Source organism: Bos mutus, chromosome 6, assembly GCF_027580195.1.
Source record: "Bos mutus isolate GX-2022 chromosome 6, NWIPB_WYAK_1.1, whole genome shotgun sequence".
In the NCBI taxonomy this organism is placed as follows: Eukaryota; Metazoa; Chordata; class Mammalia; order Artiodactyla; family Bovidae; genus Bos; species Bos mutus.
In genome coordinates, this window is record NC_091622.1 from 113,804,439 (window position 1) to 113,821,091 (window position 16,653).

General features: G+C 54.7%; 1 protein-coding gene across 25 annotated transcripts in view; it reads right to left on the reverse strand.

Annotated features, from left to right (window-relative positions):
* The window catches only part of ABLIM2 (actin binding LIM protein family member 2), a 170,845-nt gene that overhangs the window by 11,625 nt on the left and 142,567 nt on the right, over positions 1-16,653 (reverse strand). For 23 of the 25 annotated variants that reach the window (XR_011464570.1, XR_011464565.1, XR_011464580.1 and 20 more), the window contains 3 exons: positions 12,389-12,443; positions 10,747-10,809; positions 10,510-10,590 (listed from right to left, as the gene is read on the reverse strand). Coding sequence is in view for 1 of the 25 variants with exons in the window: in XM_070372767.1 (XP_070228868.1) it covers positions 10,510-10,590; positions 10,802-10,809; positions 12,389-12,443 (144 nt within the window). In the remaining 24 variants the exon portion in view is untranslated. The remainder of the gene's footprint in view (positions 1-10,509; positions 10,591-10,746; positions 10,810-12,388; positions 12,444-16,653) is intronic. The other 2 variants (XM_070372767.1, XR_011464567.1) reach the window with 2 other exon arrangements.

Genomic DNA, 16,653 nt, shown 5'->3' on the forward strand with positions numbered 1-16,653 from the left:
ACCCCTGCTCCAGTGGGTGCTGAGCAGGTGGCCTCAGGCCCAGACCCCCTCAGCCTGTGACTCTAGGAGCTGTGTTCCTTCAGAGGCCTGGGCCCCACAGCGCCTCCCCGCACTGTCACAGGGCACAAGGAGGCCCTGTCTGCAGAGGGGGCTCCTGCTGAGCGGGGTCCATGCTTCCTGCTCCTTGACCTCATCACCACAACATTACCACCATGACGACATCACCACGATGTTGTCATCACCATGATGTCATCATGATGACACCATCACCATGACGACATCATTGTCATGACATCATCATTACCACGATGACACCATCACCATGACACCATAATCACCACGATGACACCACCACGACATCACCACCACCACCATGATGTCATCATCACCATGATGACACCATCACCATGACATCATCATAATCACCATGATGTCATCATCACCACGACAACGTCATCACCATGACATCATCATCACCATGATGGTACCATCACCGTGATGATGTCATTGTTGTCATAAGGACAATGGCCTCTGCTGTCTGTGGAGTGATCCTCTGTGCCAGACAAGGACCAGGAGCTCTCCATCGCCAGCTTGTGACCTCGCCATAGCTTACTGGGTAGGACGGGGATGGAGGCTCGGAGATGTGGACTGATGTGGCTGCCAGGTGGCCCCGAGGCCCTGCATCACCATGTCCTCTCCCACCTCTCCCACCATGGCTCTGCCCCGTGGCGGCATCTATAAGTTCTGAAACATGCCAGGCTCTCTGCCACCCAGATCCTGCAACGCTCTTCCCCCACTTCACAGAGCAGCTTCTCCTCCTTCTGCAGGTCCCAGCTCAAATGTCCCCTCCTCCCGGGGGCCCTCCTGGGTTGCACTATCCAAGCAAGCAGGCCCGGGGTCACGTGCGTCCCTCAGTACTGAGCATGGCTGACCTCATCTGTCTCAGCACCTCTTGGGCAGCATGGGCCTGATTTCTGTCCTCATCCAGGGATGATCTGTGCTTTGCATCCCTGAGTCCAAATCTGTGCTCTCACCTCCTCGGTCACGCTGCCTCCCAGCTCCCCCTCCTCCAGCAGGGCCTGCCCTTCTCTCCGCAGGCCCCCCTCTTCCCTCCCCACCCTCTACCACTAAAGTCCTACCACCTGTCCTGGCCCTCCAGCATGGCTCATGTTTGTTCTCCGTGTCTCATCAGGAGGCCCTAGGGTCCCAGAGGCTATGGCAGACGCGTCTCCCAGACACATCCGCGTGGCTGGGAACACAGTCACCATCAGTCTGTCGGGTTCTTCTGAGACCCATCAGACCGGTCAGATGAGTCTAAACAAAGGATGTATTCTTTAACCTCAGGACCTTGGGTTTAGGTGCATTCCTACAACACAGGCTTTTCCTGCTTGAGCAAACTCAGGTGTGTGTTTAGCTCCAGGGTCTGGCACGCGGGGAGCTGCTCAGCCCTGCCTATGCCAAGTGCTCAGAAAGGAGCACCCTGGGGACCGCAGTCTCCAGGCCTCGGAAGAACACACCCTCCTTCCCCACCTATTCAACGGCCAGCCTTGATCTCTGCAGGAGTCAGCCAGGCCCGGCCCTGGTGCCCAGGTGTTTGGCCAAACAGTCCAGGGGTGGTGAAGCTATTCTGACCACATGTTCATGCCTACAATCAGCCTTTAAGTGAAGATGCAGTGGCGGCTTTCACTCTGCTGGGGCAAACACTGAGGGCTTCCCGGAGGAGGAGGAATTCTGCCTCTACATGTCAGCTCCTTCCTGAGTGTCCAGTTGGCTGCCCTGCCCCGCAGATGCCACACTTGCCAGCCCCACAGGAAGCCAATTCCTTAAATTAAATTTCTTGATGTTGGATTGGTCAAAGTTCATTCAGGTTTTCCATAACATCTAGCTGAAAAGTCCAAATGAACTCTTGGGCGAACTCAATACTTGTCTGTCTGCATCTCTCTATGTCTGTCTGTCTGTCTGCCCATCTGTCTCCTGTTGGTTCTGCTGTTTCTCTGGAAGGCCCTGGCAGACATACTTTCCTACCTAAGGAGCAGACTGTGTGCTCTGGGAGGTTGGCGTGTGGAAGAGGGGTTAGAAATCAATACTCCATACTGTAATTAATCTGGGAAGACACACAGCAGAGTGGCCCCACGTGATTTCTTAACCAGAACTCCAGATCTGCTTCCTAGAAGCTGCACGGCCTGGGGACATCCTCCAGCCTTCTCTGTACCCCCCCAAGCCTTCTCTGTACCCCCCCAAGCCTTCTCTGTACCCACTGCACCAAGTTGTGAAAACCAAGTACAGCAATGTGTCGAGTGCTTGGAACAGCTTGGTGGTGATGATCAAGTGCTTTTTAAATAAGCCACATCTGATAAACTCTCAAGCATCCTGCTTTGTCCCAGTACCAGGCATCCAGGAGGGGCTTCCCTTCTGCGGGTGACCAGGCGGTGCCTGACCCTGCCTCCGTTCACCACCAGCCACCTCGCTTTTCCAGGCAGTTCTCAGCAAGCACTGTCTGGCCTGCCCGTAGCACTCCCTTTTCCATGGAAACCTTTCTCCAATTCATGCTGGCCCACGTGGCTCTCAGGTTGGTAAAGACGGGGGGACACGGACAAGACAACTGAAACTGCACATCATACCGCCTAGGACTCTCCCATGGCAAGCGCTCCTGACTCCTGAACAACTGAATAAGCATTCAAACCGCCCAGCCGGACCGGCACAGTGATGTCATCTGATGACTCAGAGGGGCTAAGTAACTGGTCCAATGTCACACAGCTAGAAACATTATGGAGACTGACTCACACCCAGGTCACCCGGACCCGGACCCGAGGTGCTCTCTCCCTCCTCCAGGGTGCCATCTTTGGACGGCAAGAGGCTGACACACAGCGAAATGGCCATGTCTTTGGGCGAATGCTGGGCGTAAGAGTGCAGGGCTGGCCTTAGTAAGTGGACGCTGGAGTCTGCCCAGGACAGGCAAGGCTCTTCCCCTCAGGGTGGAAGCTCCAGGCAGGGCAGACCCTCAGAGGGCACCTGTCGAATGCAGGAGGACCCAAGAGCCCCCAAGGCACAAGGCCCTTGGGTGCTGGGGTAGGGTTGAGACCTAGACCCTCTGGGAGAGAAAGTGCTGGATCTCAGGTATGGCATTAAACTGGCCCCAGACGGGTCTCCCTGGGAAGCCTGGTCCTCACCCTTCCCATGGGGATCCAGAATTCATCCGACTGCTGTCCAGGTGACAGTGGGGAGGGCCACCACACCCTTTCCAGATTCCTGCTCGAGACTATGGGCTACCAGGCGCCCACCTGGCGTCTTTCTCTGTGCCAGGCTGAGAGTCCTGAATTCCCTTGTCTGTGCCTCACAGGCCAGAGCATCAGTCATCGGCAGAACCTGGGTCCACCCTGCTGAACCCAGTGACTGCCATGTACCCACCACCCCATCCTGACACCCTGGAGTCACCCCAAGTATGTCCCTGCCCGTCCCCACAGCACCCTTCCACCTCGACCCCCAGATACGGCCTGAACGCACCCGCTTCTCACCTCAGCACTGCCACCGCCCTGTCCAAGATGCCATCAGTTCTGGCCCAGACCACCCAACCACCTCTTCAACCATCTCCTGTAGGCACACAGCCAGCCCAGGCTTCACAGTGCAGCCTCAGGCACGGTTTTGAATACGAATGTAATCATGTCATCCCGCAACTTGAAAGTCATTGCTTTTTGGCTAGAAACTGAACTGCTTAACCTAAGCTCAGGACCCCACAAGGCCTGGCCCTCCTCCCCGTCACCTGCTCAAGCACGGCCCCTGCTGCGTCCTGCCCCAGGGCCTCTGCGCTTGCTGTGTGCTCACCTGAAATGCTCCTCCTACCTGCCACTATCCCCTGTGTGCAGGTACACACACACACACACACGTTCAGGCACACTTATCACGCCCACTTAACTGTTCAGTTCAGTCACTCAGTCATGTCCGACTCTGAGACCCCATGGACTGCAGCACGCCAGGCTTCCCTGTCCATCACCAGCTCCCAGAGCTCACTCAAACTCATGTCCATTGAGTCACTGATGCCATCTAACCATCTCATCCTCTGTCATCCCCTTCTCCTGCCTTCAATCTTTCCCAGCATCAGGGTCTTTTCAAATGAGTCAGTTCTTCGCATCAGGTGGCCAAAGTATTGCAGTTTCAGCTTCAGCATCAGTCTTTCCAATGAATATTCAGGACTGATTTCCTTTAGGATTTAATGGTTGGACCTCCTTGCACTCTGAGGGACTCTCAAGAGTCTTCTCCAGCACCACAGATCAGAAGCATCAACGCTTAACTGTATCCCTTTTAAAATGCTCATGGGCCCACGTTCCTCTCCTTTAGAGCCCCCATCTCGGGGTATAATTTTATACCCTCATTAGTCATCAGTCGATGGACGTCTGCCTCCCCTTCAGGCTGAGTCTGAGGGCAGCACTCCTGCTGGCTTTGGCTCACCATGCATCCCCAAGGCCCGGCTCGACGCCTGGCCCATATTCACCAGGCTAGTGAGGCTCAGCCAAACACTCTGTGGTAAGGATGGATAACAAGATTTGACCACTGACAAACAGAGCGGTCCTCCTTCCAGGGGCTGACCCCACATCCCTGGTGGTGTGGTGGTGTGTGGGCACCACCAGCTGTGCCCCCACATCCACCGTCTCCCCTTGCTGGGCACACAGCAGACCCACTGCTTTGCTGGGTGACGGAGCCCCAGCCAATGGCCTGTCATCCACAGCCTGGTCCCTGCCACCCGCCCCTGTGTGGGATGGGAACAGGGCAAGACCCAGCAGGGCTCCTGGGCACGGAAGCCCTCCCCTGTCCCTTGTCTGTCAGGGACAGACGCCGGCCAGTGACCTCCCCTGAGTCTTAAACGGCAGATTCAAACAGCTGCTAGTCAGGGAAGGGAGGGGATGCAGAGACACAGGAGGAGCAGCCAGGAAGCGACAGTGCAGCCTTGGGAGGGTCCTGGTTTGCCTCAAAGGGTGCACGTAATAACGCTGTTTGAGCTCTTTATAGAACTATTTCTCAGAAAAGTGGAAGTGATAGTCACGCAGTCATGTCCGACCCTTTGTGACCCCGTGGACTGTAGCCCACCAGGCCCCCCTGTCCACGCATTTTCCAAACAAAAATACTGGAGTGGGTTGCTATTTCCTTCTCCAGGGGATCTTCCCAACTCAGGGATTGAACCCAGGTCTCCTGCACTGAAAGCAGACTTTTTACCTTCTCAGCCATCATCCCTGGTCCCGTGAGCTGGCGACTCATGGACCGAGGAGTCTGCCATTTCCTTCTCCAGGGGATCTTCCCAATCCTGGGATCAAACCCAGGCCTCCTGCACTGCAGGCAGATGTTTTACCATCTGAACCACCAGGGAAGCCCTCAGAAAGTGAAGAATCTGCCTGAAATGCAAGAGACTAGGGCTCCATCCCTAAGTCAGGAAGTTCCCCTGCAGGAGGAAATGGCAACCCACTCCAGTATTCTTGCCTGGAAAATCCTACAGACGGAGGAGCCTGGCGGGCTACAGTCCATGGAAAGAGCTGGACACAGCTGAGAGACTAACACTTTCATTTTCATAAAACTAGAAGGTTGCTGAGAAAGTAATTGTGATTTTTGCACTGTTGAAATTTGCCATTTGATAGTAGAATACATTCTAAATAAATGTTGTTAGGTTATATATCATTTTAATATGCATCTCTCCTTTTTTTTGCTAATGACTTGTTCCTTGCTGTTTATTTTATTTTTTTTGTAGAAGATGGAAACGATGATGTTAGACAAAAGCAAATTCGAGTGATTTTTCTTATTTGGGCTCAAAATGGGTCATAAAGCAGTGGAGACAACTCACAACATCAGCAACACACTTGGCCCAGGAACTGCTAACAAGTGTACGTACAAGTGCGGTAGCGGTTCAAGAAGTTTGGTAAAGGCGACGAGAGCCTTGAAGATGAGTGGAGTGGCTGGCCATCGGAAGTCAGCAACAACCAACTGAGAGCCATCATCGAAGCTGATCCCCTTACGACCACACGAGAAGCTGCTCCAGAACTCAGCGTCGGCCCCTCTATGGTCGTTCAGCACGTGAAGCAAACTGGAAAGGCGAGAAAGCTCGAAGCCTCGTGAGCTGACCGCAAAGCACAGAAACTGACGTCCTACAGCATCGTCTTCTCTCGTTCTACGCAACAACGGTGGGCCATTTTCTTGATCGGATTGTGATGTGTGACAAAAAGCAGATTCTATATGACAGCTGGCAACGACCAGCTCAGCGGCTGGACCAAGAAAAAGCTCCAAAGCACTTCCCAAAGCCAAACTTGCACCAAGAATGGGTCACGGTCACTGTTTAGTGGTCTGCTGCCTGTCGGATCCGCTATAGCTTTCTGAATTCCATCGAAACCGTTTCATCTGAGAAGTATGCTCAGCAAATCGATGAGATGCCATGAAAACTGCAACACCTGAAGCCAGCAATGGTCAACAGAAAGGAGCCAGTTCTTCCCCACAGTAACGCCCAACCACACGTCACACAACCAATGCTTCAGAAGCTGAACAAATTGGGCTACAAAGTCTTGCCTCACCTGCCATATTCACCTGACCTCTCACCAACCGACTACCAGTTCTTCAAGCACCTCGACGACTTTTTGCAGGGAAAACACTTCCACAACCAGCCGGAGGCAGAATGTGTTTTCCAAGAGTTCATGGAATCCTGAAGCACAGATTTTTACACTACAGGGATAAGCAAATGTATTTCTCATTGGTAAAAACGTGTGGATTGTAATGGTTCCTATTTTGATTAATATAGATGTGTTTGAGCCTAGTTACAAAGATTTAAAATTCATAGTCTGAAACCGCAATTACATTTGCACCAATCTAATAAAACCCCCAATAAATGGAAGACGTCAGCACTCTTCATTCCAGGGAAGGCCAGCTGAGGCCTTAAGCTTCAAGGTACCAGAAAAGCTCACCAAGAGATCACCTGAGACCAGATTAAATGAGTGCAGGCCCTGCAAACACCTTATCAGCAACTCCACCTTTGAACTAGAAAACTCAAGGAACCCTCTCAGGTTGGGACACAAAGTCCCCCTTTGCCTGGCAGAGCAGTTCAGCTCTTCTTTCCTACTTGACCCAAAGCCTTGTCTTGGAGATTCAATTTGGCAGCAGTGCACAGAGGTCAAGTTTTGGGCAACAGAACAGGCACAGGACTAGCACGCAGCTGTCTAAAAGGAAGGGCAGACTCCCATGAACTGGCGTGGAAAAGGTTCACAACAAATTTAAAAGAAACAAAGTAGATGCCAAGAGGCATCAGCAGTACAAGCCTGCTTATCCAAACAGAATTCAGTTATCTCTGGGCATTTGTGAGAAAAAAAAAAAGATTTCCGGAAACAGGTCCGCCCCGGAGCTAACAAGAGTTATGACTCGGTGGGGGAATTCCATGGAATGCTTATGTTCTTCTTCGTGTTTTTCTGGACTTTTACAAGAGTTAGGAACTGTTTTTATATTAAAAATTAAGCTCTCTCCCCTAAGATGAAAACATTATTGTATCTTTCTCTCCTGCTGGGATGCAGCCCACCCCCCACCCCTGGAGCCCTTCCTGGCTCAGGGCCCAGCTCCCAACCCAGGAGGATGTGAGACACACCCTGTGTGGCAACACCTCCAACCTGCCTCCTGGGGTGGCTGAGATCAGGAAGAGAAGGACCAGAGAGCAACGCATGCTCTGAGGTGTTCTTGGAAATGGGGGTGACGAAACTCATTACCCCTCATGTCCAAGGCTTTTTTTAAAAAAAGGGAAATGTTTACATGTATTAACCATTTGCTATTTTGCACCTTCATTCTGTACTGTAGCAAAATAAAGGGGGGGATGGGAGTTGGTGAAAGGGCACCCCACTCCCTAGGAGGGAAACAGCAAGTCCCAACGGGCTGGTGGCCCCGCGGCCGCTGGTGGGTCAGGAGCAGGAGCTGTGGGCACCCTGCTCTGAGCTCAGCGGCCCCCCTGCCCCCTCCCCCGCCGTGGCGAGAGTGGGAGCCCTCAGGGCGTTCACAGTTTGGAAACAACCATGCACCACCATGCGAGCCCTTGAGGCAGGTCCTGACAGAGCCACCCAGCCCGGAAGCGCCCTGTTTTATAGCAGTGAGACCTGAGCACAGTTACCAAGGGCCTCACTTCAGCAGGAGCCAGAGTGTGTCCCCTGCAAAGGACTCAGGGGTTGTCACCCTGAGGCCCAGGCAGCGGCCGCCCTGGACCCTGTCCTCCAGACCACGTGTTGGGTACTCCCTGAGCCTGATTCGGGGCCTGCTCTGTTCATTCCAGGCTTCCCAGGTGGGGCTAGCGGTAAAGAACCACCTACTAGTGTGGGAGATGCAAGAGATGCGGGTTCGATCCCTGGGTCGGGAAGATCCCCCGGAAGAGGGTATGGCAACCCACTGCAGTATGCTTGCCTGGAGAATCCCATGGATGGAGGAGCTTGGTTGGCTAAGGTCCATAGGGTCACAAGCGTTGTCCACACCTGAAGCGACTTAGCAGGTATGCAGAACATGGTAGACCACACTGAACAGTTCACAGAACACAGCCACAGTTTATTGCCTTCTGTGCGTGCTTAGTCACGTCCGACTCTTTGTGACCCCATAGACTGCAGCCCACCAGGCTCCTCTGTCCATGCAATTTTCCAGGCAAGAGTACTGGAGTGGGTTGCCATTTCCTCCTCCAGGGGGGATCTTCCCGACCCAGGGATCGAACCCAAATCCAATTGGCAGCCAGATTCTTTACCACTGAGCCACCTGGGAAGCCTTAATGTCATAATCATGAGCAAATAATTTGTGAAATACTTTTAATGCACGGCATGGTTTTCAGTTTTTAACTGGTAATAAAAAGGTTTCTTTGCAATTAAACATTCCATGGATGACTTTGGCTAAGGCAGGCTGTGAGAGAGGAGAGAACACTGTGTCGTTTATCAATAAGGGAATGAAACTAGTACCTCAAATCACACGCAAAATCCAGTCTTGTTACTGTTAACATTGTCCTTATGTTTTCAACTCTCAGCAATAGCTGCACCACTAAATAGCTGCTAGTAAAGGGTTAAGTGGATAAATTACCGTATTTACCCACATTATGTATTTATACCGTAATTATCTGAGAGCCCAGCATCCGCCCCTGTCTCAAGGTCCTAGGTCCCAGGTCCCAGAGCCCCTCAGGGAACCCCACTGGGTCTCTTCCATCCAGACTTAGAGTCTGGGGGAGGGGAGGTGAACGTCTGTCCTTCTGTGAGGCCGGCACACAGGGGAGGAGCTCAGGAAACAGGGGAGAACCTGGGTCTGGGGGCTTGATCAGACCTCACCCGAAGCCCTGTCGGTCAGAAGAGCTAGCAGTTCCCTTTCAGCTTACTTCTGGTGACTCACTGGAAAAGACCCTGATGCTGGGAAAGATGGAGGGCAGGAGGAGAAGGGGATGGCAGAGGACGAGATGGTTGGATGGCATCACCGACTCAATGGATGGGAGTTTGAGCAAGCTCCAAGAGATGGTACAGGACAGGGAAGCCTGACGTAGCGACTGAACAACAACTTTTGGTCAGGCTCCATCATCACAACAGGAGATTGATCCCCGCCCCCCCACCGCGCAGCCCCACCAGCGTCCCCGTCCCTCCTTGCGACCACTGCCTGGAGCCCTGGGTGAGGGGCTCTCGTGCCTCTCGTGAGCACAGCTACCCACCCAGCAGATATCAATGTCATCTTAAAGGAAGATCAGGGCCCCATAGCGTCCATCTGGACCCCCTGAGACTGCGCTTCTTTTCAGACCCACCTGGCCTGGACTGGGATGGGCTTCCGCCTGGCAGCCCTGCCGAGCCCCCGGCAGTGCTGGGGCCCCTGGGCCACATCCACGCCCTTACTGCTCCCTCCTGGCAGCCTCCTGAGCCCGCATCCACCCCACAGCTGCTCCCAGCCCCTGGGCACAGACAGGGCAGGTGGCCCTGGGCCTTTAGGGGCCCCCAGACCCCTCACCCCTGTGAAGCCTTCCCAACACGGCTCAGGAGGTGCAGTCCGCATTGGTTTCCTGGTGGGAGGATGGTGAGGATAAAAGAAAGTTTTTATGCATGCTGACCACCGGGGACCATGGCTCGTGGTGGGGCCTGGTCAAGAGATGTCACCCAGACATCCTCTGTGCCCTCGTCCTGCAGGTCCTTCAAACATACCCTTGCTCCCAGAGTTAAGCACCATTCAAGGTCAGGGTGAAGGTGATCAGATAAGAAACCACAAACTGTGCCGATTTTCCCAGAGTTCAAGGAAGAGGCGAATGTTACCCAGTTAAGCACAGTGACGAAGCCTTCCTGGCCCCAAACCGCTGCAGCTGTGCGCCTCTTGGCAAAGCCATCTTTGTTGGGCACGTAACCACGTTCTCCGGTCTTGCAGACAACTCAGGTCCTTGACTCCGAGCCCATCACTCGGCCCTGCACATCACTGTGGGGACCTCGGGGGTGGTGTGTCAACACGCCAGGTGGGGAGAGATGTTGCCGGCGGACGTGCCCTCCACCCCTGGGGCCCCCTCACCTCCAGTCTCGTCCGATCCACATCCTTGGGCAGCTTCACTCGGATCCGGTTTGTAACAATAAGGGCGTCATACGGATAGATCTGCAGGGAGAAGGAAGCCCGGGGTCACCCAGGGAGCAGGTGCGTCTGTGAGGAAGGAGGCCAAGAGCTGAGTCGAGGCTAAGGAAGAGCTACGTACATGCGTCCACATCTGACACACACATTTCACGGGAAAGCACAACAAAAGGAACGTTTAACCTGGGCAGGTGCGGCGCAGCAGGCAGAGGTCAGCGCGGGAGCGGGTGGCCCTTACCTTGTATTCTGTAAGAGAAGCAGAGACCACAGGGGCCAGCTCAGAACTCGCACAGGCTCGGCCCAAAGGTGGAGCAATCCCACCCGGACCCCGCCCTGCGGCCAGACGGGCCACGCCGCCTCCACCCCGCAGCATCCTCGGAGCTGGGGGTGGGGGGGGCCCTGGGGTCTCCGTGGGAAGCCAGGAGCAGGAGGCATGGTCTGGAGACTGGAGGCCAGACTGGGAGCCCGAGGCAGCGCTGTGTTCTCTCTTGGTTGGGCTGCTGTTTCCCTGGGGTGGGGGTGCTCCCCAGACCTGCTTCAGTTTACCCCCTGGGCTTACCCGCTTCTTATTGTCTTACTTTCTTCACCCTTCAGCTCCTCCTTTTAAATACAGAGCCCCACATGCTAGCTTATTAAAGATTTTTTTCCTTCCAGACTAAAAGTGGCTTGTTAAAAAAAAATCGTACGGATGGGCACGCATCCCCCCAGGGCGGCATCTCTGGGTCCTGTCTGTAAAGCCTCCCTCTCTGGCGGGAGACAACAGTGAGGGGCTCGGGCAGTGGGCGGCTGGTCCCTGAACTCCCCCGTGTGCTGTGCGGAGGCCTGGCCAGGCCAGCTCTGAGCCCGGAGACCTGGAGACCACTTAGAGGGTGCAGGCTGCGACTCCCTCCCCTCTCCCCTACTCCAACATCCAGCGTGGATCAGCCCTGGAGAGCAGGCTCCCGTCACCCTTGGGTAACAACCGTGAGTGAGCATCGTGGTCCTGTGGTTCAGGACTGGCAGAGCCTCCCAGGCGGACACCAGCCACACGACCAGGTCTCTCCAGCAACGCCAACCCCCCTGCAGGCCATCCTGCCAGTGTGAAGCCCCAGGAGACTGCCCCATGAGCAGCGGGGGCGGGGCGGGCTTTACCCTTCCACTTCGCCTCCCTTGTTGTGGGTGCTCAGTGGCTCGGTCGCGTCCGACTCTTTACGACCCCCATGGACTGCAGCCCACCAGGCTCCTCTGGCCAAGGGATTCTCCAGGCCAGAATACTGGAGTGGGTTGCCATTTCCTCCTCCGGGGGAATCTTCCCGTCCCAGGGATTGAACTCGCGTCTCCTGGGGCTCCTGCATTGCACGTGGATTCTTTACCCACGGAGCTGCCTGGGAAGCCCCAAGGTGGCTTTTCCCTGCGGCTCTGCCCCCCTTATTATCGTGGACGTGACCGTCGGTGTTTGGTTGGCTGCCGCCCTGGCCTGGGGTGGTCATTCAAACACAGATCTCTTGCCTGAGTGACTTGGAGTGACAAGTCGGTCAGGACAGGGTGGGCCCGTGCTCCAGAGGGGAGCACCTAGAGCAGGAGACGGGGGGAGCACTGAGTTAGAGGGGGACACCCCAGGGAGAAGAGGAAGCATGTCAGGTATCAGGATGAAAGCGAAAACCGAAGCGCGACCGTGACCGGAAAAGGCGGGGACACGAGCATCCCCGGCTTCCTCCTCCCGGGCGCTCGGAGCCTTCTGCCGGCGGCCATGGCGGGAAGGGTGGTCTCGGAACGAGAGACTCGTGGAACCCTGTCAGCGGCCCCTGCCCCAGCCAGAGACCCACGGGGTCCCCGCCTCCTGTACCTCGCGTGGCCCAGCCGGCATCCGGGTCTGCTCCACCAGGGCCCACATTGGCATTCTGGAAGAGAAAGAGAGAGGGCGGCAGGGGCAGGTTGCAGGGGGCAGGCAGTCGCCAGGGTCCTGGCAGCCGGGTGGGGGACGAGGGTCAGCCTGGGGTGCCCGCTGAGACCAGGCTCTGGAAAGGCCGCCGGCTTCCCAAGAGCAGGTGTGCTAACGCGCCTCCTGCCACCTTCAGGCCGCCCCTGCCTGTCCCACCAGCTCCTAAGCCGCTGAGATGACAGCTCCCGGGTGCCTGCCCCTCGGCCCCACAGCTGGCCCGGACCCCGCGGGCCTCTCAGCGGGGCTGCGGCTCCAGCACGGGGCCTCCGGTCCCCTGGACGAGCGGGCCCCAGGGGGCTTGGGTGGCCGGTGTCTATAAAGCCCCTGGCACAGACGCCGCGTGTCATAAGCGTGGCTGTGACATGCTGGCACTCAAGGGCTGGCCCTCGGAGGGGCGGCGGACCTGGGAGCCCGGCCACCCTCTCGGGTGCCGCCTCCACCTGTCCGTGGCATCTCAGCAGCCAGCCCTGATGTCTGGCGCTCTCCTTCCCTTTGCCCACCTGGAAAAGTCATCCTGCAAACCTCTCCGGAGGGTCCCCGCCCTGCGACACGGGCCCCGGGGCCCTGCACGTCAGTTGGCCCCCGTCCTGTCCACTCTGTGTGGGCCTTGAGTCCAGGGCCCGCAGTGGAGAGAAGCGTTTCATGTGTGCTCACGTCTGGCACCGGGTACAGCACCTGACCCGGATCGGGGCTCTTGGCCAGTGCTTCTGAAACTGGGCACAGTGGTTAAATTTCCATGGAGGGAGCCCTGCAGTGAAGGGGGCGTTACCTCCTCACCCTGGGTCGTGTTACAGGGAGAGGGCTTCCAGCACTTATTTACTGCTGCAGGTGACAAGTGAGCAGCTGGTCACAGTCCTCGCGAGCATGGGGCAGGGCGAGGCCTCCGGAAGCACCCAGTCCAACGTCCCTCATCCTGAGTGGGGGAAACTGAGGCCAGAGACGCCGGGACGAGGTGGCGAGGCAGGTGAGCGCGTAAGCGGAGGGCTGTGGCGGTCTGATCCTTTGTCCATCGCCAATTTTTTAAAAATTAATTTGGACTTCTCACAAACGTTGTATGAGCATCTTGCTTATCTCCATTACTGAGTCCTTTGGTAAGAGCCTGGCACGCCGCACCCTCGTCCCAGCGCTGGGACCTGGGACCGGCCAACCTCGCACCCACCGAGTCGCCCGTGAAGGACTCCCCTTGGGAGTTTCAAGAGCGAAATTTGGAGACGGTTTCTCAGGCCGTCTGGATAGGGAACCTCCTGCACAAAGCAAGGCAGCTCTTGTCTCCCACCTTGGCCTTCTCCCCGGGGCCTGTTCGGAATACGAAAGAGAAATGCTGCCACCTAGTGCCCACTGCTCTGCATCACAGGCGGCAAGCTCCCGGGCCAGGGGGCAGCACCACCTGCGGCTGTGGGAAACCCACTTCCGGGCAGCAGGACCAGTGTTGTCTGGTCAGCCAGGCTCGGAGACAGGGCAGAGACTCTCAGCAGGGCCGGGGGGCACCCCTCAGGTGGAGGGGGCGCACCGTGTCAGTCCAGAGCAGAGGAAGAGCAGTCTACTCCTGATCTAAGTACCCAGTGTGGGGGGACATTCACGCCCTCTTTGGTGCAGGGGAGCCCGGGGCCTCTGGCTCGATGTGTGGGCTGGCGGGACAGCTAAGCGGCCCCGGGGGATCCCACAAAGGCCACACCCAAAGGCACACCCCTAGCTGATCCCTCTGCAGTTCTCAGCGGAGAACAGAGAATCTAAAAGCAACCAACTCTTTACTTCTCCCGTTTGTTTGGTGTTATTAGCTGCCAGCTGCCCTGCACACGCGTTCACTCATCTTCTTGAAGCCTCAGGAGGTGGGCATTGTTATCAGCGTGTAATGGCTGAGGCTCAGAGAAGTAAAGATACTTGCCCAAGATCACACAGCTAATACATGGAACTGTAAAAGACTTAACCGATGCTTTTTAGTTTCCAAAAATTATACTGGGATTAATAACAGGGAGAATGAAACTGGCCGTTCACCACTGACTGTTCTTTTCTTGCTAAAGCTCACGTTTTACTTAGGAGCCAGTGATGTGGAGGTAAGAAAGGGTGGAGATGTGCTTTTATAATAATTATTCATTTGGGAACTAGGCTTACAGAGCTTAGAAGATTTCACAAATGTCATGTTATCTGTCCTAATGATAACTTTAAGAGGTAAGGATGACTCTGTGTGTGTGTGTGTGTGCTCAGTCACTCAGTCATATTCGACTCTTTGCGACCCCATGGACTGCAGCCCGCCAGGATCCTCTGTCCTTGGGATTTTCCAGGCAAGAATACTGGAGTGGGTTGCCATGATTTTTTTTTTAAAGACTAGGAAATAGAGACTTGAAATTTAAGTAACTTGCCCAAACACACACCCAGTACATGGCAGAGCTGGATCTGGACTCAGGGCTGCCGGATGCTAATGCATGTATTCTTCTCAGCGTCACAGTTGGACAACATCAGACTTTTACACTTTGTTAGGGTTTCCTTCATAGTGGTATACACTAGTTAATGTTTTATGGGCGTGTGAAAACCTAATCCAGAAGATACGGATTTTTCATACACTTATTAGTCTAATTTTGTTCTTTGCACTATTAAATTGCTCTCTATCCTTTTTTCCTTTCACTAGATCCTTATCTGATTTCAAGAGTCTTATTCAAAATGCTTTCCATACTTGCATTTAACCAAGGTCTCTGGCCTTGCCATGTTGCTTGGTACATTTACGTTTATGAATGCTGTAACCGATTTATAACTGGGGTCATCGAGAACGAATTGTTCCCTCTTCATACCACGGAAACTGCTGGTTCGCTTTAACCTCGACTTCCGCCCTGTTCAGTGTTAGCCACTTAGTTGCGTCCTGCTCTTTGGGACCCCGTGGACTGTAGCCCGCCAGGCTCCTCTGTCCGTGGGGTCCTCCAGTCTTCTAATAGCAAGCCAGTGGCATGTGTTGGAGCCAGCGCTCTCTGGTCCACAGGAAAGACTTTCACAGGCGGCTCTTTTCCCATTTATCCTACAGAGAGGCGTGACTGTCCACCACGTGGTAGGCTCTGTGGCTGGCGAGTTACTAGGACATTTAAACAAGCTTTGGGACCTAGGGTGAACGTGAAGGTGAAAGTCGCTCGGTCGTGTCCGACTCGTTGCGACCCCGTGGACTATACAGTCCGTGGAACTCTCCAGGCCAGAATACTGGAGTGGGGAGCCTTTCCCTTCTCCAGGGGATCTTCCCAACCCAGGGATTGAACCCAGGTTTCCTGCATTGCGGGCGGATTCTTTACCAGCTGAGCCACGAGGGAAGCCCTTGTGGGGCCTAGGGTGCTGGCTCCAAATCCATCCTGGAACTAGAAGCAGGCGCATTTCCGCCTCCTGATTTACTAACTTCCTTCCACTTGACAGTGAGAACACACAGCTGGTCCCGCCAGCCTCTGTGCCCTGGTCATCAGGAAGCTCGCAGCTGAGCTTCGATGGTTTTTCCAGACAGTGTTCTTCTGTGTGTTTCTGACATAATTTTCTCCCATTTCTTTCTTCTCCTCTCCTCTGGGATTTGGTCTCTCTGCATCTGTGCTTTTAATTTAGGTCACCTAGAATCCTTTCAGAAAGTAAAAAAAAAAAAAAAAAAGAAACAATCTGACATGGCTGAGCTGTAAAAGACTGGCCATCAATTATCCGGTCTTCCGGCCAAAAAACAGGCATACAGTTATATAAGAGTCTTAGAAAGAGTGAAAAAAAAAAATAGGAGAGAACATAAGTAAGGAAAAAAGAATTCCAAAGAAAAGTCAACAAGGATTTTCACGAACCTCCGAGCTAGTCTAATGTGAAAAGCTAAAAGTCCTCATGGGATGATGAATTCCGTCTTTATCGACTCTCTAAGATGTACAGACGGAGAAGGCGATGGCGCCCCACTCCAGTATTCTTGCCTGGAAAATCCCATGGATGGAGGAGCCTGGTAGGCTGCAGTCCATGGGGTCACAACAAGTCAGACACGACTGAGCGACTTCACTTTCACTTTTCACTTTCCTGCATTGGAGAAGGAAATGGCAACCCAGTCCAGTGTTCTTGCCTGGAGAATCCCAGGGACAGGGGAGCCTGGGCTGCCGTCTATGGAGTCGCACAGAGTGGGACATGACTGAAGTGACTTAGCAGCAGCAGCAGGATGTACAGAAGGGCTCACTCTG